This window comes from Pelodiscus sinensis, chromosome 30 (assembly GCF_052426305.1).
Source record: "Pelodiscus sinensis isolate ZL-2025 chromosome 30, ASM5242630v1, whole genome shotgun sequence".
Lineage (NCBI taxonomy): Eukaryota > Metazoa > Chordata > Testudines > Trionychidae > Pelodiscus > Pelodiscus sinensis.
Genome location: NC_143081.1, coordinates 2,505,067 through 2,525,476, shown reverse-complemented (window position 1 = coordinate 2,525,476; position 20,410 = coordinate 2,505,067). Strand labels below are relative to the sequence as shown.

Here is a 20,410-nt window from a genome sequence, read left to right as displayed (position 1 = left end):
CCCTGCCCCCCAGCCCTGCCCCTGCCCCTCACTCCCCCCACAGCCCCTGCCCCCCAGCCCTGCCGGTGCCCCTCACCCCCCCCCTGCAGCCCCTGCCCCCCAGCCCTGCCGGTGCCCCTCACCCCCCCCCCCCGCAGCCCCTGCCCCCCAGCACAGCCCCTCACCCCCCCCCCCGCAGCCCGTGGCCTGCAGCCCTGCCAGTGCCCCCACCTCTGCCCCACAGCCCCTGCCCCTCCGGACCTACCGGTGCTCCTGACTCCTGCCCCTCACTCTCCCCCCCCATCCCTGCCAGTGCCCCTCGTCCCCCCCCCCCACAGCCCCTGCCCCCCAGCACAGCTGCTCACTCCCCCCCTGCAGCTCCTGGCCTGCAGCCCCACTGGTGCCCCTCCTTCCTGCCCCCCAGCCCTGCCAGTGACCCCCATCCCCCCCCCAGCCCGACAGGGGCCCTTCCCTCCCGACCCCCACCCCCTACCCCCCACTTCCCTCCGCAGCCCACGACCCCAGCCCTGCCGGTGCCCCTCATCTCCCCCCCCCCCGCAGTCCCTGCCCCCCAGCCCTGCCCCTCACTCCCGCCCCACAGCTTGGCAGCGGCTGGCTGATCCCGGGGGGGAGGGGGTCTGGGCCGGCAGGGCCTGGCGGGACGGGGAGGGGCCCAGCCCAGGGCGATGTGTCGGGGGAACCAGCCCAACCAGCTTTTCAGCTCCCGCTCCGCCTCCCCGGAGCCTGGCTCTGCCCCCGGGTCTCTGCTCTCCCGCTGCACCCGCAACCGGAGCCCGCTCCGAGCACTAGGCACCACTGCCCCCCCCAAGGAGTCCTGGCCCCCAGCCCCCCCAGGGCTCTAACCACTAGCCCCCACTGCCCCCAAGGATTCCTAGCTCCTAGCCCCCCCCCAGGGCTCTAACCACTAGCCCCCACTGCCCCCAAGGATTCCTAGCCCCCAGCCCCCCCCCCCGGGCTCTAACCACTAGCCCCCACTGCCCCCAAGGATTCCTAGCTCCTAGCCCCCCCCCCCAGGGCTCTAACCACTAGCCCCCACTGCCCCCAAGGATTCCTAGCTCCTAGCCCCCCCCCCCAGGGCTCTAACCACTAGCCCCCACTGCCCCCAAGGATTCCTAGCCCCCAGCCCCCCCAGGGCTCTAACCACTAGCCCCCACTGCCCCCAAGGATTCCTAGCTCCTAGCCCCCCCCCCCCCAGGGCTCTAACCACTAGCCCCCACTGCACCCAAGGACTCCTGGCCCCCAGCCCCCCCCCCCCGGGCTCTAACCACTAGCCCCCACTGCCCCCAAGGAGTCCTGGCCCCCAGCCCCCCCAGGGCTCTAACCACTAGCCCCCACTGCCCCCAAGGACTCCTGGCTCCCAGCCCCCCCAGGGCTCTAACCACTAGCCCCCACTGCCCCCAAGGATTCCTAGCTCCTAGCCCCCCCCCGGGCTCTAACCACTAGGCACCACTGCCCCCCCCAAGGAGTCCTGGCCACCAGGCCTCCCAGGGCTCTAACCACTAGCCCCCACTGCACCCAAAGACTCCTGGCTCCTAGCCCCCCCCAGGGCTCTAACCACTAGCCCCCACTGCACCCAAGGCGTCCTGGCTCCTAGCCCCCCCCCCCCAGAGCTCTAACCACTAGCCCCCACTGCCTCCAAGGAGTCCTGGCTCCTAGCCCCCCAGGCTCTAACCGCTAGACCCCACAGTCCTTCCAAGGAGTCCTGGCTCCTAGCCCCCTGTGCTCTAACCACTAGGCCCCACAGTCCTTCCAAGGAGTCCTGGCCCCTAGCCCCCCCCCCCCCCAGGGCTCTAACCACTAGCCCCCACTGCCTCCAAGGAGTCCTGGCTCCTAGCCCCCCAGGCTCTAACCGCTAGACCCCACAGTCCTTCCAAGGAGTCCTGGCTCCTAGCCCCCCTGTGCTCTAACCACTAGGCCCCACAGTCCTTCCAAGGAGTCCTGGCCCCTAGCCCCCTGCCACCAGACCATGGGGAAGATGGAGCCTGCGTCTCCCAGTTTGCCCGGCCTGCTGGGGACCCAGCCCAGTGGGGGGGGGACACCCCCGGGGGTCAGAGGGCGGGGTGGCGCTTTGCCCAGCAGAGTCTTGCACCCGCCTCCATTAGCAGATCCCCCAGCGGTGGGGGCTGGGGGGGAATTTCCAGGAAACCATTAGAGCCCAGCTCCCCCCCCCCCCCCCCCCGGCTCCTCTGCTCCCAGCCACCGGGAGACAAATGGGTCTGCTGGGCTCCAGCCAACCTGCTGCAGAGTCCGGCTGTGGGGGGCTGGGCGTCAAGCTCCCATGTGTTGTCACCCGGGGTTTGGTCAATCCATAAAGGGAAACAGAGTCACTGAGCCGGGGTGGGACCAGCCCAGTGGGGCGCACGGTGTCCAGCTACCCCCACCCCTGCTGCCCTCCAGAGCCGGGGAGAACCCAGGAGTCCCGGCCCCCAGCCCCCCTGCTCTACCCACTGGCCCCCACTGCCCTCCAGAGCCGGGGAGAGAACCCAGGAATCCTGGCTCCCATGCGGCTCTAACCACTAGCCCCCACTGCCCTCCAGAGCCAGAGAGAACCCAGGAGTCCCGGCCCCCAGCCCCCCCTGCTCTACCCACTGGACCCCACTGTCCTCCAGAGCCGGGGAGAGAACCCAGGAATCCTGGCTCCCATGCGGCTCTAACCACTAGCCCTCACTGCTCCTCCAGAGCCAGAGAGAACCCAGGAGTCCCTGCTCCCATACGGCTCTAACCACTAGCCCCCACTGCCCTCCCAGAGCCAGAGAGAACCCAGGAGTCCCGGCTCCCGTACGGCTCTAACCACTAGCCCCCACTGCCCTCCCAGAGCCAGAGAGAACCCAGGAGTCCCGGCCCCCATGCGGCTCTAACCACTAGCCCCCACTGCTCCTCCAGAGCCAGGGAGAGAACCCAGGAGTCCCGGCTCTCATGCAGCTCTAACCACTAGCCCCCACTGCTCCTCCAGAGCCAGGGAGAGAACCCAGGAGTCCCGGCTCCCATGCGGCTCTAACCACTAGCCCCCACTGCCCCTCCAGAGCCAGGGAGAACCCAGGAGTCCCGGCTCCCATGCGGCTCTAACCACTAGCCCCCACTGCCCCTCCAGAGCCAGAGAGAGCCCAGGAGTCCCGGCTCCCATGCGGCTCTAACCACTAGCCCCCACTGCCCCTCCAGAGCCAGAGAGAGCCCAGGAGTCCCGGCTCCCATGCGGCTCTAACCACTAGCCCCCACTGCCCCTCCAGAGCCAGAGAGAGCCCAGGAGTCCCGGCTGCCATGCGGCTCTAACCACTAGCCCCCACTGCCCCTCCAGAGCCAGGGAGAACCCAGGAGTCCCGGCTCCCATACGGCTCTAACCACTAGCCCCCACTGCCCTCCCAGAGCCAGAGAGAACCCAGGAGTCCCGGCTCCCATGCGGCTCTAACCACTAGCCCCCACTGCCCTCCCAGAGCCAGAGAGAACCCAGGAGTCCCGGCTCCCATGCGGCTCTAACCACTAGCCCCCACTGTCCCTCCAGAGCCAGAGAGAACCCAGGAGTCCCGGCTGCCATGCGGCTCTAACCACTAGCCCCCACTGCCCCTCCAGAGCCAGGGAGAGAACCCAGGAGTCCCGGCTGCCATGCGGCTCTAACCACTAGCCCCCACTGTCCCTCCAGAGCCAGAGAGAACCCAGGAGTCCCGGCTGCCATGCGGCTCTAACCACTAGCCCCCACTGCCCCTCCAGAGCCAGAGAGAACCCAGGAGTCCCGGCTGCCATGCGGCTCTAACCACTAGCCCCCACTGTCCCTCCAGAGCCAGAGAGAACCCAGGAGTCCCGGCTCCCATGCGGCTCTAACCACTAGCCCCCACTGCCCTCCCAGAGTCAGAGAGAACCCAGGAGTCCCGGCTCCTTTACGGCTCTAACCACTAGCCCCCACTGCCCCTCCAGAGCCAGAGAGAACCCAGGAGTCCCGGCTCCCATGCGGCTCTAACCACTAGCCCCCACTGCCCCTCCAGAGCCAGAGAGAACCCAGGAGTCCTGCCTCCCAGGGAGCAGATGAGCCCCGCCCCTCCCCCACTCGGCTAACCCCTCGGAGCCCCGCCCGCCCGGACGCCTGGGTCCCCTCCCCCACGTCTCCGCCCCGGGCAGGAAGGAGTTAAGGAGGCGGGGGGGGGGGGGGGGGGCCGGCTCCGGCTGCGGGGCGGGGAATCTCCAATCTCGGTCTTCCCCGAGCCCGGCCACCAGGTGAGGGGCGCCCCGGGGGGCGAGGGCCCTTTAATGGCGGGGGGGGGGGCTGAGGCCTTTAGCCCTGGGCTGTGTCCCCCTGCACCCTCTCCAGCTGAACCCCCCCCCCCCCCAGCGGGGCAGATCCCGGGAGGCGGGAAAGGGCCCGCGATCCCGTTCGGAAGGGGAAACTGAGGCACGGGGCCGTGTGTGGCGGGGAGGCGGGTCACTTCCTTCTAACCGCTGGGCCACCCTTCCCCTGGGACAGACGGACACAGACAGCGGGGTGGGTATGGACAGAAAGGGGAAAACTCGGTCCGTCTGATCCCCCGCAGACAACATGGGGCACCAGAGTTGGGGGGCAGAGCTGGGGGCAGGAGTGAGGGGCACCAGAGGGCTGGGGGCAGGGCTGGGGGGAGTGAGGGGCACCAGAGTTGGGGGGCAGAGCTGGGGGCAGGAGTGAGGGGCACCAGAGGGCTGGGGGCAGGGCTGGGGGGAGTGAGGGGCACCAGAGTTGGGGGGCAGAGCTGGGGGCAGGAGTGAGGGGCACCAGAGGGCTGGGGGCAGGGCTGGGGGGAGTGAGGGGCACCAGAGGGCTGGGGGCAGGGCTGGGGGGAGTGAGGGGCACCAGAGTTGTGGGGCAGGGCTGGGGGCAGGAGTGAGGGGCACTGGCAGGGCTAGGGGGCAGGGCTGTAGGGTGACAGCGAGGGGCACTGGCAGGACTGGGGGGCAGAGCTGGGGGGGAGCGAGGGGACCAGGAGGGCTGGGGGCAGGGGCTGCGGGGCACGAGCAAGGGGCCCTGGCAGGGCTAGGGGGCAGGGCTGTGGGGTGACAGCGAGGGGCACCGGTAGAAGTGGGGGGCAGGGCCGGGGGGAGCGTGGGGCACCGGTAGAACTGGGGGGGAGCCGGGGGGCGGCTGGCCGCACACTGACCCTTTCTTTTCCTTTCCTTCCCCAGGTCACCGATCGAGCCGGGGCCCCCAAGTTTCCCACCCCTGCTGCCCCCCTCACTCCCCTCGTGGGGCCCCACCCCTTTGCCCTCAGGAGTCTCCGGGCCTGGCCCACAGGGGGCGCCAGTGTGCCAGGGGCAGGGCCCAGGCCAGGGAGCTGGGCGGGGGAACCCCCAGGGGCCCCCCAGGGTGGGAAGCGGGGGGCTGGGTGACAGGGTGCCCCGGGGCGATGTGAGGGGCCCGGGGGCCCCACGGGCGGGGGAGGGAGGCCACTGGGGGGGATGGGGTGCTGCCCCCGCCCCCCGGCCCAGCGCCAGGCCCTGTTCTACGAGACCTACTACAGCCTGAGCCAGCTCTACCCGCTGCTGCTGCTGCTGCTGCTCATCGCCCTGGGCACCTGCCTGGCCCTGCTCACCGCCCACCTGGCCAGCGGCAGGGTGAGGGGCCGGGGCGGGGGGCGGTTGGGGGGTGGGGGGGCCGGAGCATGGGGGGTGAGGGCCATGGGGGGGTTGCGGTGTGGGGAGGGGCCAGAGCATGGGGGGTGGGCCATGTGGGGGTTGGGGTGTGGGGAGGGGCCGGAGCATGGGGGGGTGGGCCATGTGGGGGTTGGGGTGTGGGGAGGGGCCGGAGCACGGGGGACGTGGGCCATGTGGGGGTTGGGGTGTGGGGGGGTTGGGCCATGAGAGGTTGGGGCGTGTGGAGGGACCGGGGTGGAGGGGGTTGGCCACGTGGGGCTGGGATGTGGGGAGGGGCTTGGGCGCAGGGGGTTGGGCCATGGGGGCTTGGGGCATGGAGAGGGGCCAGAGTGTGGGGCATGGGGGGTTGGGCCATGGGAGTTTGGGGCATGGGGAAGCACCAGGGTGTGGCGTGTAGGGCGTGGGGGATTGGGCCACAGGGGGTTGGGGCGTTGGGTCTAGGGCGTGGGGGATTGGGCCATGGGGGGTTGGGGCGTTGGGTCTGGGGCGTGGGGGATTGGGCCATGGGGGGTTGGGGCGTTGGGTCTGGGGCGTGGGGGATTGGGCCATGGGGGGTTGGGGCGTTGGGTCTGGGGCGTGGGGGATTGGGCCATGGGGGGTTGGGGCGTTGGGTCTGGGGCGTGGGGGATTGGGCCATGGGGGGTTGGGGCGTTGGGTCTGGGGCGTGGGGGATTGGGCCATGGGGGGTTGGGGCGTTGGGTCTGGGGCGTGGGGGATTGGGCCATGGGGGGTTGGGGCGTTGGGTCTGGGGCGTGGGGGATTGGGCCATGGGGGGTTGGGGCGTTGGGTGTGGGGCGTGGGGGATTGGGCCATGGGGGGTTGGGGCGTTGGGTGTGGGGCGTGGGGGATTGGGCCTTGGGGGGTTGGGGCGTTGGGTGTGGGGCGTGGGGGATTGGGCCATGGGGGGTTGGGGCGTTGGGTGTGGGGCGTGGGGGATTGGGCCATGGGGGGTTGGTGCGTTGGGTCTGGGGCGTGGGGGATTGGGCCATGGGGGGTTGGGGCGTTGGGTCTGGGGCGCGGGGGATTGGGCCATGGGGGGTTGGGGCGTTGGGTGTGGGGCGTGGGGGATTGGGCCATGGGGGGAAGCTTGGGGCATGGGGAGGAGCCGGAGGAGGGAGGTGCCGGGGGGCTGGCTCATGGATTGGGTGCTGAGAGGGGAGGGGCAAGAAGGGGTCCCGCGGGAGGGAGGCCCTGACCCCCCAGTGTCCCATAGTGCAATCTGCTGGCAGGGGAATTAAGGCAGCTCCCTGCCCCTCTGCCCCTCCCTTTTATTGCCCCTCTGAGCTGTGCAGCCCCTCACTCCCTCCCCTCTGCCCCCTTGTGACAATCCCTCCTACCCTTCCTCCCCCGCAGCCTCTCTCCCTACTACCCCCACCCAGCCCTGCAAGCCACCCTCCTCCATCCCCATCCCTTCCCCCATTCCTGACCCCCAATCGCACCTCCCCCACATCCCCGTGCCCCTCGGCCCATCCAATGTGGCCCTGGGGGAAGGCCCCTCCGAGCTGGGTCTGGGCCCCTCCGAGCTGGGTCTGTGCGCAGCCCCCCCAACACCACAGACACTCCCAGTGTCCTAGATGGGGGGGGACGGGCCCTGGGATTTCACTCCACCCCCGTTCTGCCCCCCAGGAATTCGCCTCCAACTTGGGCTTCCTGCTCACCTTGCTGGTGGCCTTGGCCGTCTTCTCCCTCATCCTCCTGCTGGTCTGCATCGAGAGCGTCTTCCAGCGCTGCACCCGGCTCTTCTCGGCCCTCATCTGGGCCTGCCTCCTGGCCATGGCCTACGTCTCCGTCTTCACCAGCGGGGTGGTCAACGCCTGGGACCAGGTGAGAGCGCGAGGTGAGGGGACGGCCCAGTGGCAGCATGGGGCAGCAGAGGGTGGGGGAGGCCGTTATGGCCGCTGGTGCTCCGTGGTGCGACCCGCCTGGCCTGTCTCCCTCCCTCCAGGTCTCCTTCTTCCTCTTCATCATCTTCACCGTCTACACCATGCTGCCCGTCGGCATGCGGGACGCCGTGGTCGCCGGCCTCGCCACCTCCCTCTCCCACGAGGTGGTCTTGGGGGCCTACCTGTCAGCCAGGCGGGGGCTGCGGGCTGAGCTAGCGGTGCAGGTGAGTCCCCCCGTCCCCTTTTAGACGCACCCCTGGGGACCCTTCTTCCTCCATAGCCGCCCCTCCCCTCGCTGCCTGCTGCCCCCCACACGCCTGGTGTCCCTTCCCAACCGCCCCACGTCCTACTGATGTCTCCTCTTTCTCAGCCCCATATTGACACCTTCGCTTAGCTGTGTCCCGCTCCCGGCCCCCCAGCTGTCCCCCACCCTCCTCTCCTCCTTAGCATCCCCAGGGACCCCACGGATGCTCTGCCCCTGAGGCCCATCTCATCCTTCTCCCCCCCAGCTCCTGGCCAATGCGGTGATCTTCATCTGTGGCAACCTGGTGGGCGCCTACCACAAGCACCTGATGGAGGTGGCCTTGCAGGAGACCTTCCAGGAGACCTTCAAACTCATCCACTCCCGGGTCAAGCTGGAGTCTGAGAAGCGGCACCAGGTGAGCGGAGGGACTCCTGGGTATTCATTGGTCTGTCTTATCTCCACGTACCCGCTCTGTCCTTCTGTCCGTTTGATAGTCACACTGTCCGTCCGTCCACCCACCCACCCACCCATCCACCCATCCATGTGTCCGTCCGTCCGTCCACCCGCTCGTCCAGTAATCCATCCACTGACCTGACCCACCCACCCTTCTATGCAACCATCCATCCATCCGCCCACCCCTTCTTCCACCCTCCCATCCATCCACCCACCCATGTGTCCATCCCTCCATCCGCCCACCCACCCACCCTCCAATCCATCCATCCTCCCATCCATTCGTCCGTCCATCCACCCACTCGTCCATCCATCCACTGACCTGACCCACCCACCTTTCTATCCAACCATCCATCCATCCGCCCACCCCTTCTTCCACCCTCCCATCCATCCACCCACCCATGTGTCCATCCCTCCATCCGCCCACCCCTCCTTCCATCCTCCCATCCATCCATCCACCCACGTGTCCATCCATCCATCCATCCATCCACCCTCCCATCCATCCATCCATCCATTTGTCCGTCCATCCACCCACGCGTCCATCCAGCCATCCATCCACTGACCCACCCATCCTTCTATCCATCTGTCCATCCACCCATCCACTCACTCTCCAATCCATCCAATCCGTCCGTCCGTCCATCGACCCGCCAACCCATCCATCCAATCCATCCATCCCTCATCCATCCGTCCATCCACCCACCCTTCCATACATCCACCCATCCATCCACCCACCCCCCGATCCATCCAATCCATCCCTCATCCATCTGTCTGTCCACCCACCCATTCACCCTTCCTTCCATCCATCCCTCATCCATCTGTCCGTCCACCCACCCATCCACACTTCCTTCCATTCATCCCTCATCCATCTGTCCGTCCACCCACCCACCCACCCCCCGATCCATCCAATCCATCCCTCATCCATCTGTCTGTCTACCCACCCATTCACCCTTCCTTCCATCCATCCACTCATCCATCTGTCCATCCGCCTACCCACCCATCCACCCTTCCTTCCATCCATCCCTCATCCATCTGTCTGTCCACCCACCCATCCACCCTTCCTTCCATCCATCCCTCATCCATCTGTCTGTCCACCCACCCACCCACTCTTCCTTCCATCCATCCCTCATCCATCTGTCTGTCCACCCACCCACCCACTCTTCCTTCCATCCATCCCTCATCCATCTGTCTGTCCATCCACCCTTCCTTCCATCCATCCACTCATCCGTCCATCCACCCACCCATCTCCCTGCCCATCCATCCCTCCCTCCCCATATGCAGCCACCTGTTCATGGGCTCTGTCTAGCCTTCCCTATAGCCATCCACCCCCTCACCGCCCCACCCCCCACTCACACTGCACACCCCCTCCTTCCCCAGGAGCACCTCCTCCTCTCCATCCTGCCCGCCTACATCGCCATGGAGATGAAGGCCGAGATCATCGAGCGGCTGCGGGACGGGGGGCGCCAGGAGAGCGCCAACAACTTCCACAACCTCTACGTCAGGCACCACAAGAACGTCAGGTACCGACCCCACCCAGGCCGGGAGGTGGCAGCGGGGCAAGGGGGGGGATGGGCGGTAGGAGCAGGGGAGGGGGGTGGGGTTCCCGGCGGGGCAGTTCCCAGTGCGAGGGGGGAGGGGAGAGGGAGGGGGTGTCTCCCCGACTCTCAGTGCTGCCCCCACCGGCCTGACGCTGCCTCCCCTCCCCTGCCCGGCCCAGCATCCTGTACGCCGACATCGTGGGGTTCACCCGGCTGGCCAGCGAGTGCTCCCCCAAGGAACTGGTCCTCATGCTCAACGAGCTGTTTGGCAAGTTCGACCAGATCGCCAAGGTGAGACGGCCCCCCCCGAGGGACCCCTCCCCACCTCATCAGGAGAGCCTGGCCCCTCCCTGGGACCCCTCTGCCCCACAAGGGGACCCCCTTCTGCACCCTGTGGGACCCCCCACCCTGGCCCCTCCCTGGGACCCCTCTGCCCACAAGGGAACCCCCTTATGCACCCTGTGGGACCCCCCACCCTGGCCCCTCCCTGGGATCCTGCTGCTCCACAAGGGGACCCCCTTCTACATCCCTGGGGACCCCCACTCTGGCCCCTCTCTGGGACCCCTCTGCCTCACAAGGGGACCCCCTTCTGCATCCCATGGGACCCCCACCCTGGCCCCTCCCTGGGACCTCTCTGCCTCACAAGGGGACCCTCTTCTGCATCCCATGGGACCCCCCACCCTGGCCCCTCCCTGGGACCCCTCTGCCCCACAAGGGGACCCCCTTCTGCATCCTGTGGGACCGCCACCCTGGCCCCTCCCTGGGACCCCCCTGCCCCACAAGGGGACCCCCTTCTGCATCCCATGGGACCCCCACCCTGGCCCCTCCCTGGGACCCCTCTGCCCCACAAGGGGACCCCATTCTGTATCCCATAGGATCCCCACTCTGGCCCCTCCCTGAGACCCCTCTGCCCCACAAGGGGACCCTCTTCTGCATCCTGTGGGACCCTCCCACCTACAGAAACACCCTCCCCCCACAACTCCCCATGGATCCACCTCCTACTCTGTCCCGGACATGGGCCCCTCTCCATGCCATCCCCTGCAGCCCCATGGGGAGACCCATTGCCTCAGACTAAGACCTCTCCAGCCCCATGGAACTCGTGTTCCTTGGAAGCGGCGTGCTTGGGCAGCCACCCTAGCAGTCCAGTTTCTAGTGGTGGTGCACATCTCTGCATGCCTCGGTGCACTGAATAAAATTTAGTCCACACGCGGATTGGGAAAAATTAGAGGTTACATCGCAGGGGATGCCCTCATTTCTTCTGGGTACCTCCAGGGGCCCCCCCAGTCCCGCTCTGTGTCTCTCTCTTTCTCCCATGAGGGCTGGCGGAGCCGACCAGCACTAGGCCAGGAGAAAAACAGACCCGGGTGATGCTTGGAGGGTTAGCAGGCGAGAGGCGAAGGGAGGTGGTCACCTTTGTAGTACTTAGCTGCTGCATGCAGTCCTGGTGTCCGCCTCTTCGACAGGGCATTGGAAACTTGGAGAAGGGCCAGAAAACTAACTCGCGGGGGTGGAGGAAATGCCTGAGACTTAGACAACGTCTCCTTGAGTTTCTCAACAAGCTTGGGAGATGCCCAAAGACGTCCCGGGGGATACTCGAGGATATTTGAGGCCTGTTTAAGCTACTGGAGAAGGAACAAGCGCCCGTGGGTGGAGGTTGGACAAGGAACAAGCCCCCGTGGGTGGAGGTTGGAGAAGGAACAAGCGCCCGTGGGTGGAGGTTGGAGAAGGAACAAGCCCCCGTGGGTGGAGATGGAACAAGCGCCCGTGGGTGGAGGTTGGAGAAGGAACAAGTGCCCATGGGTAGAGGTTGGAGAAGGAACAAGCCCCCGTGGGTGGAGGTTGGAGAAGGAACAAGCGCCCGTGGGTGGAGGTTGGAGAAGGAACAAGCCCCCGTGGGTGGAGGTTGGAGAAGGAACAAGCCCCCATGGGTGGAGGTTGGAGAAGGAACAAGCCCCCGTGGGTGGAGATTGGAGAAGGAACAAGCCCCCGTGGGTGGAGGTTGGACAAGGAACAAGCCCCCATGGGTGGAGATTGGAGAAGGAACAAGCCCCCGTGGGTGGAGGTTGGACAAGGAACAAGCGCCCATGGGTGGAGGTTGGAGAAGGAACAAGCGCCTGTGGGTGGAGGTTGGAGAAGGAACAAGCCCCCGTGGGTGGAGGTTGGACAAGGAACAAGCGCCCGTGGGTGGAGGTTGGAGAAGGAACAAGCGCCCATGGGTGGAGGTTGGAGAAGGAACAAGTGCCCATGGGTGGAGGTTGGAGAAGGAACAAGCCCCCGTGGGTGGAGGTTGGACAAGGAACAAGCCCCCGTGGGTGGAGGTTGGACAAGGAACAAGCCCCCGTGGGTGGAGGTTGGAGAAGGAACAAGTGCCCATGGGTGGAGGTTGGAGAAGGAACAAGCCCCCGTGGGTGGAGGTTGGAGAAGGAACAAGCCCCCGTGGGTGGAGGTTGGAGAAGGAACAAGCGCCCGTGGGTGGAGGTTGGAGAAGGAACAAGTGCCCATGGGTGGAGGTTGGAGAAGGAACAAGCCCCCGTGGGTGGAGGTTGGAGAAGGAACAAGCCCCCGTGGGTGGAGGTTGGACAAGGAACAAGCCCCCGTGGGTGGAGGTTGGACAAGGAACAAGCCCCCGTGGGTGGAGGTTGGACAAGGAACAAGTGCCCATGGGTGGAGGTTGGAGAAGGAACAAGCCCCCGTGGGTGGAGGTTGGACAAGGAACAAGCCCCCGTGGGTGGAGGTTGGAGAAGGAACAAGCGCCCGTGGGTGGAGGTTGGAGAAGGAACAAGTGCCCATGGGTGGAGGTTGGAGAAGGAACAAGCCCCCGTGGGTGGAGGTTGGACAAGGAACAAGCCCCCGTGGGTGGAGGTTGGAGAAGGAACAAGCGCCCGTGGGTGGAGGTTGGACAAGGAACAAGCCCCCGTGGGTGGAGGTTGGAGAAGGAACAAGCCCCCGTGGGTGGAGGTTGGAGAAGGAACAAGCGCCCGTGGGTGGAGGTTAGAGAAGGAACAAGCCCCCGTGGGTGGAGGTTGGAGAAGGAACAAGCGCCCGTGGGTGGAGGTTGGAGAAGGAACAAGCGCCCGTGGGTGGAGGTTGGAGAAGGAACAAGCCCCCGTGGGTGGAGGTTGGAGAAGGAACAAGCCCCCATGGGTGGAGGTTGGAGAAGGAACAAGCCCCCATGGGTGGAGATTGGAGAAGGAACAAGCCCCCGTGGGTGGAGGTTGGACAAGGAACAAGCGCCCATGGGTGGAGGTTGGAGAAGGAACAAGCCCCCGTGGGTGGAGGTTGGACAAGGAACAAGCCCCCATGGGTGGAGGTTGGACAAGGAACAAGCCCCCATGGGTGGAGGTTGGAGAAGGAACAAGCCCCCGTGGGTGGAGGTTGGACAAGGAACAAGCGCCCGTGGGTGGAGGTTGGAGAAGGAACAAGCGCCCATGGGTGGAGGTTGGAGAAGGAACAAGTGCCCATGGGTGGAGGTTGGAGAAGGAACAAGCCCCCGTGGGTGGAGGTTGGACAAGGAACAAGCCCCCGTGGGTGGAGGTTGGACAAGGAACAAGCCCCCGTGGGTGGAGGTTGGAGAAGGAACAAGTGCCCATGGGTGGAGATTGGAGAAGGAACAAGCCCCCGTGGGTGGAGGTTGGACAAGGAACAAGCCCCCGTGGGTGGAGGTTGGAGAAGGAACAAGCGCCCGTGGGTGGAGGTTGGAGAAGGAACAAGTGCCCATGGGTGGAGGTTGGAGAAGGAACAAGCCCCCGTGGGTGGAGGTTGGACAAGGAACAAGCCCCCGTGGGTGGAGGTTGGAGAAGGAACAAGCCCCCATGGGTGGAGATTGGAGAAGGAACAAGCCCCCGTGGGTGGAGGTTGGACAAGGAACAAGCGCCCATGGGTGGAGGTTGGAGAAGGAACAAGCGCCTGTGGGTGGAGGTTGGAGAAGGAACAAGCCCCCGTGGGTGGAGGTTGGACAAGGAACAAGCGCCCGTGGGTGGAGGTTGGAGAAGGAACAAGCGCCCATGGGTGGAGGTTGGAGAAGGAACAAGTGCCCATGGGTGGAGGTTGGAGAAGGAACAAGCCCCCGTGGGTGGAGGTTGGACAAGGAACAAGCCCCCGTGGGTGGAGGTTGGACAAGGAACAAGCCCCCGTGGGTGGAGGTTGGAGAAGGAACAAGTGCCCATGGGTGGAGGTTGGAGAAGGAACAAGCCCCCGTGGGTGGAGGTTGGAGAAGGAACAAGCCCCCGTGGGTGGAGGTTGGAGAAGGAACAAGCCCCCGTGGGTGGAGGTTGGAGAAGGAACAAGCCCCCGTGGGTGGAGGTTGGAGAAGGAACAAGCGCCCGTGGGTGGAGGTTAGAGAAGGAACAAGCGCCCGTGGGTGGAGGTTGGAGAAGGAACAAGCGCCCGTGGGTGGAGGTTGGACAAGGAACAAGCCCCCGTGGGTGGAGGTTGGAGAAGGGACAAGCGCCCGTGGGTGGCGGTTGGAGAAGGAACAAGCCCCCGTGGGTGGAGGTTGGACAAGGAACAAGCGCCCGTGGGTGGAGGTTAGAGAAGGAACAAGCGCCCGTGGGTGGAGGTTGGAGAAGGAACAAGCCCCCGTGGGTGGAGGTTGGACAAGGAACAAGCCCCCGTGGGTGGAGGTTGGAGAAGGGACAAGCGCCCGTGGGTGGAGGTTGGAGAAGGAACAAGCCCCCGTGGGTGGAGGTTGGACAAGGAACAAGCGCCCGTGGGTGGAGGTTGGAGAAGGAACAAGCCCCCGTGGGTGGAGGTTGGAGATGGAACAAGCCCCCGTGGGTGGAGGTTGGAGAAGGAACAAGCGCCCGTGGGTGGAGGTTGGAGAAGGAACAAGCCCCCGTGGGTGGAGGTTGGAGAAGGGACAAGCCCCCGTGGGTGGAGGTTGGAGATGGAACAAGCCCCCGTGGGTGGAGGTTGGACAAGGAACAAGCCCCCGTGGGTGGAGGTTGGACAAGGAACAAGCCCCCGTGGGTGGAGGTTGGAGAAGGGACAAGCCCCCGTGGGTGGAGGTTGGAGATGGAACAAGCCCCCGTGGGTGGAGGTTGGACAAGGAACAAGCCCCCGTGGGTGGAGGTTGGACAAGGAACAAGCCCCCGTGGGTGGAGGTTGGAGAAGGAACAAGCGCCCGTGGGTGGAGGTTGGAGAAGGAACAAGCGCCCGTGGGTGGAGGTTGGAGAAGGAACAAGCGCCCGTGGGTGGAGGTTGGAGAAGGAACAAGCGCCCGTGGGTGGAGGTTGGAGAAGGAACAAGCCCCCGTGGGTGGAGGTTGGAGAAGGAACAAGCGCCCGTGGGTGGAGGTTGGAGAAGGAACAAGCCCCCGTGGGTGGAGGTTGGAGAAGGAACAAGCGCCCGTGGGTGGAGGTTGGAGAAGGAACAAGCCCCCGTGGGTGGAGGTTGGAGATGGAACAAGCCCCCGTGGGTGGAGGTTGGAGAAGGAACAACCGCCTGTGGGTGGAGGTTAGAGAAGGAACAAGCGCCCGTGGGTGGAGGTTAGAGAAGGAACAAGCGCCCGTGGGTGGAGGTTGGACAAGGAACAAGCCCCCGTGGGTGGAGGTTGGAGAAGGAACAAGCGCCCGTGGGTGGAGGTTGGAGAAGGAACAAGCCCCCGTGGGTGGAGGTTGGAGATGGAACAAGCCCCCGTGGGTGGAGGTTGGAGAAGGAACAACCGCCTGTGGGTGGAGGTTAGAGAAGGAACAAGCGCCCGTGGGTGGAGGTTAGAGAAGGAACAAGCGCCCGTGGGTGGAGGTTGGACAAGGAACAAGCCCCCGTGGGTGGAGGTTGGAGAAGGAACAAGCGCCCGTGGGTGGAGGTTGGAGAAGGCACAATTTTTCTCCCTCCTCCTTGTGACACCCTTTCAGGTACTTGAAAACCGCTCCCCTGTCCCCTCTCCGTCTTCTCCTCTCCAAACTAAACAAGCCCAGTTCCTTCAGCCTCCCCTCCTAGCTCACGTTCTCCAGACCTTCCATCATTCTTGTTACTCTTCTCTGGACCTTCTCCCGTTTCCCCACCTCTTTCCTGCAATGTGGGGCCCAGAACTGGACCCAGCCGAGGCCGAATCCGCCGCTCGCGTCCCGCCCCGAGCTCCGGGGGGCAGTGACGGATGCTCTCTCGGCTCTCGTTCTCTAGGACAACGAGTGCATGAGGATCAAGATCCTGGGCGATTGTTACTACTGCGTCTCGGGGCTGCCCGTGTCCCTGCCCAACCACGCCTGCAACTGCGTGAAGATGGGCTTGGACATGTGCCAGGCCATCAAGTGAGTGCGGGCGGTGGGCGGGGGCCGTGGGGATGGGGGCTAGGGGGCGGCCCGGCCGGCTCTGTGAGCTCTCCCCTCCTTCTCGTCCGCCCCCAGGAAGCTGCGGGACGCCACCGGGGTGGACATCAGCATGCGGGTCGGGGTGCACTCGGGGAACGTGCTGTGCGGGGTCATCGGCCTGCAGAAGTGGCAGTACGACGTCTGGTCCCACGACGTGACGCTGGCCAACCACATGGAGGCCGGAGGGGTGCCCGGGTGAGAGGGCGGGGGGCTCCCGCGGGCTCGTGGCGGCACCGGGTGTGTGTGTGTGCTGTCACACAGACACACATGTGCACACACGCATACACAGAGATGCACATGCACAGACATACACAGAGACGCACACACATGCTCGCACACACTCATACCCACAGAGACATACAGACCCACAGAGACACACATGTGCTCACACATATACAGACACACACACACACAGAGGCATGTGTGTGTCTGTGTGTGTGCACATGTGTGTGTCTTTGTGCATGTGTGTGTCTCTGTGCGTGTGTGTGCATGTGTGTGTGTCTGTGTGTGTGCGTGTGTCTGTGTGCGTTTGTGTGTTTGTGTGCACATGTGTATGTGCGTCTCTGTGTGTGCGCGCGCGCACATGTGTGTGTGCGTCTGTGTCTGTGTGTGTCTGTATGTGCACGTCTGTGTGCATGCGCACGTGTGTCTGTGTGTGTCTCTGTGTGTGTGCACGTGAAGGTGTCTGTGTCTCTGTGTGTGAGCATGTGTGTGTCTCTGTGTGCATGTCTGTGTGTGTGCATGCAGGTGTCTGTGTCTGTGTGAGTGTGTCTGTGTGTCTCTGTGGGTGTGTATGTCTCTGTGTGGGTGTGAGAGAGTGTGAGAGCATGCGTGTGTGTCTCTGTTTGCGTGCGTGCACATGTGTGTCTGTGTCTCTGCACGTGCATGCGTGTCTGTCTGTGTGTGAGCGTGTGCGTGCGTCTCTGTGTATGTCTCTGCTCTGGGTGTGAAAGGGCGCCCCCTGCAGGCGGAGGGAGGAATTGCACATGTGTGGGTGTGAACGGGCGCCCCCTGCAGGCGGAGGGAGTAATTGCACGTGTGTGGGTGTGAACGGGTGCCCCCTGCAGGCGGAGGGAGGAATTGCACGTGTGTGGGTGTGAACGGGCGCCCCCTGCAGGTGGAGGGAGGAATTGCACATGTGCGGGTGTGAAAGGGCGCCCCCTGCAGGCGGAGGGAGGAATTGCACATGTGTGGGTGTGAACGGGCGCCCCCTGCAGGCGGAGGGAGGAATTGCACGTGTGTGGGTGTGAACGGGCGCCCCCTGCAGGCAGAGGGAGGAATTGCACGTGCGGGTGTGAACGGGCGCCCCCTGCAGGCAGAGGGAGAAATTGCACGTGCGGGTGTGAACGGGCGCCCCCTGCAGGCGGAGGGAGGAATTGCACATGTGGGTGTGAACGGGCGCCCCCTGCAGGCGGAGGGAGGAATTGCACGTGTGCGGGTGTGGAACGGCCCCCTGCAGGCGGAGGGAGGAATTGCACATGTGGGTGTGAACGGGCGCCCCCTGCAGGCGGAGGGAGGAATTGCACGTGTGTGGGTGTGAACGGGCGCCCCCTGCAGGCGGAGGGAGGAATTGCACGTGTGTGGGTGTGAACGGGCGCCCCCTGCAGGCGGAGGGAGGAATTGCACGTGTGTGGGTGTGAACGGGCGCCCCCTGCAGGCGGAGGGAGGAATTGCACGTGTGTGGGTGTGAACGGGCGCCCCCTGCAGGCGGAGGGAGGAATTGCACGTGCGGGTGTGGAACGGCCCCCTGCTGGCGCACAGAGGAGTTGTGAGCCCCTCTCCCCCCCCAGGAGGGTGCATATAACGGAGGCCACCTTGTCTCACCTGGGCGGGGTCTACGCGGTGGAGGAGACCTGCCGCTGGCAGCGCGACCCCTTCCTGAGGGAGAACAGAGTCAAGACCTTCCTAGTCATCGACCCGTGGGTGAGTCCGGGGCGCTGGGCCGGCGCTGGGTGCAAGGGGTTAATGGGGGGCATGGGGGTTTCTCCTCTATGGGGTGCCGGTTCTGGTCTGCCCCCCCGCCCCCAGGATGGGAAGCTGGTTCGCTCAGGGGGGCAGGGCAGGAAATGGGAGACAAGAAGTTTCCCTTCTGGGGGGCTGGTCCCCGCCCGGCCCCACGGCTTGGGGGGCAGGGACCAGGACACCAGGACTTTCCCTTCTGGGGGGCTGGTCCCCGCCCGGCCCCACGGATTGGGGGCAGGGACCGGGACACCAGGACTTTCCCTTCTGGGGGGCTGGTCCCCGCCCGGCCCAACAGCTTGGGGGGCAGGGACCGGGATGCCAGGACTTTCCCTTCTGGGGGGGGGCTGGTCCCTGCCCGGCCCCACGGCTTGGGGGGCAGGGATCGGGACACCAGGATTTTCCCTCCTGGGGGGATGATCCCCCCACGGCTTGGGGGGCAGGCCCTGGCCCAGGGGCTGAGTCTCTCTGCTGCTCTCTTGTTTCCCATGGGGCCAGGCGGGGGCGGAGAGCGGAGACGACGCCCTGTCCCCCGTGCCCGGCGAGGGCCAGAAAGTGAGGGCCTCGGTCCGTATGACCCGCTACCTGGAGTCCTGGGGGGCAGCCAAGCCGTTCGCCAACCTCCAGCACCGCGACGCCCTCCCCACCGACACGCTGGGGGCCTCCAGGAACAACCACTCGGTGCGTCCAGCAGGGGGAGACGGGGCGTCCGGAGCCAGCCCTGCCCCCTCCCCCACCACGCCGATCTGGCCCCCCCCACTACTCCCGACAGCCCCCACCTTGCTCGCTGCCCCCTAACCGCCCCCCCAGCTCCAGTCCTCGCTCCCCCCACTCACCCCTGGGGGCAGCAACGCCGCATGTGCCGGGCCTTAAAGGGGCAGTGCTATGCAGGGCCCCCCTCAAATGTGTGCCCCCCCTTTTCTCTCCACAGGACAGCTCTCTGGGCTCCCTCAACCAGGCCAAGACAGTGGAGCGGTAAGGCCCCCCCCCGGCCTGTCGCTGGACAGTTCTGGGAGGCAGGGGGGTAGGTGGGGAGGGCCGTGAGGGATGGGGTGCGAACCGTGAACCCCCAAAGGGGAGGCTGCTTCTCCTCCCCTGTCCTTGGTGGATGTGGGGGGCTTGGCTCCAAGGGACAGAAACGGGGGGGGGGAATGTGAGGAGGGTCTGAGGTTCCCAGCCAGTGGGGGGGTTACTTTGGGGGTTCAGGCTGTGGGAAATGCAGAAGTGGGGGTCAGTGCAGCGGGTGGTGGGGAGGTCAGGCTGGGTGCAGGGTGGGGGGGGTGGGTGCACCCCAGTTGAGAACCGCTGCCCTTATGGGTGTCCCCCCCCACTCTGTTTTCAGGGTTCGCTCCCCCAGGGGGCCGGACGAGGAGCTCGACGGGGTGGATGAGAAATTCTTCCAGGTGCTGGAGCAGCTCAACTCACAGAAGTAGGCTCCTGGGATTTTGGGGGGGGGGGGAGAGGCAGGCAGGAGGGGCTGTGGAAGAGGTGGGGGGGCTGGAGAGAAGAGGGTGGGGGAGGGGAGCTGGGCTGGGGGGAGAAAGCAGAAGGGGAGCAGGTGGGGGGCATGAAAAAGCGACCGGAGGGGGCAGGACGTGGGGGGGAGGGGCAGTGAGGGGGTGCCTGTGTGTCGGGGGGGGCTATCAGATCCCGCAGCCCCCACACCTCCCCCCTCTCCCTCCCCCCCCTCCCCCCCCATTGCAGACAATGGAAGAAGTCGGAGGATTTTAACCGTATCACCCTGTACTTCAAGGAGAAACAGATGGAGAAGGAGGTGAGCCGCCCCCCCCCCCCCCGGGGCACTGCTGGCGGAAGCTCGCAGCCCCCCAATAGGCAGGGCACCAGCCCCCACCCTCCCCACCGGATCACAGCTATTCCAGCCGGAGGGGGAGGCGCGGCAGCAGGGGGTCCCCTGGTGGCCACAGTTGCTCACTGCAGCTCTTGCTGTCTCCTGCAGGGGGCCCCTGCTCCCCGCCCCACGGGCCCCCTGGTGGCCACAGTCGCTCACTGCAGCTCTTGCTGTCTCCTGCAGGGGGCCCCTGCTCCCCACCCCATGGGCCCCCTGGTGGTCACAGTCGCTCACTGCAGCTCTTGCTGTCTCCTGCAGGGGGCCCCTGCTCCCCGCCCCACGGGCCCCCTGGTGGTCACAGTCGCTCACTGCAGCTCTTGCTGTCTCCTGCAGGGAGCCCCTGCTCCCCGCCCCACGGGCCCCCTGGTGGCCACAGTCGCTCACTGCAGCTCTTGCTGTCTCCTGCAGGGAGCCCCTGCTCCCCGCCCCACGGGCCCCCTGGTGGTCACAGTCGCTCACTGCAGCTCTTGCTGTCTCCTGCAGGGGGCCCCTGCTCCCCACCCCACGGGCCCCCTGGTGGTCACAGTCGCTCACTGCAGCTCTTGCTGTCTCCTGCACGGGGCCCCTGC

The 20,410-nt window shown here is 65.9% G+C and overlaps 1 protein-coding gene across 4 annotated transcripts in view; it reads left to right on the top strand.

Annotated features, from left to right (window-relative positions):
- The first annotated feature begins 4,045 nt into the window (after positions 1–4,045).
- The window catches only part of ADCY4 (adenylate cyclase 4), a 25,190-nt gene continuing 8,825 nt past the window's right edge, over positions 4,046–20,410 (top strand). Inside the window, exons 1-14 of one of the 4 annotated variants that reach the window (XM_089774156.1) lie at positions 4,046–4,206; positions 5,143–5,571; positions 7,237–7,434; positions 7,556–7,717; positions 8,003–8,152; positions 9,562–9,704; positions 9,902–10,013; positions 15,846–15,973; positions 16,070–16,228; positions 17,824–17,956; positions 18,491–18,673; positions 18,924–18,967; positions 19,335–19,421; positions 19,697–19,766. In XM_089774156.1, the coding sequence (XP_089630282.1) occupies positions 5,416–5,571; positions 7,237–7,434; positions 7,556–7,717; positions 8,003–8,152; positions 9,562–9,704; positions 9,902–10,013; positions 15,846–15,973; positions 16,070–16,228; positions 17,824–17,956; positions 18,491–18,673; positions 18,924–18,967; positions 19,335–19,421; positions 19,697–19,766 (1,725 nt within the window). In that variant the 5' untranslated portion in view covers positions 4,046–4,206; positions 5,143–5,415. Of the gene's footprint in view, positions 4,207–4,316; positions 4,472–5,142; positions 5,572–7,236; positions 7,448–7,555; positions 7,718–8,002; positions 8,153–9,561; positions 9,705–9,901; positions 10,014–15,845; positions 15,974–16,069; positions 16,229–17,823; positions 17,957–18,490; positions 18,674–18,923; positions 18,968–19,334; positions 19,422–19,696; positions 19,767–20,410 lie in introns of those variants that run through there. The other 3 variants (XM_089774154.1, XM_089774155.1, XM_075911806.2) reach the window with 3 other exon arrangements.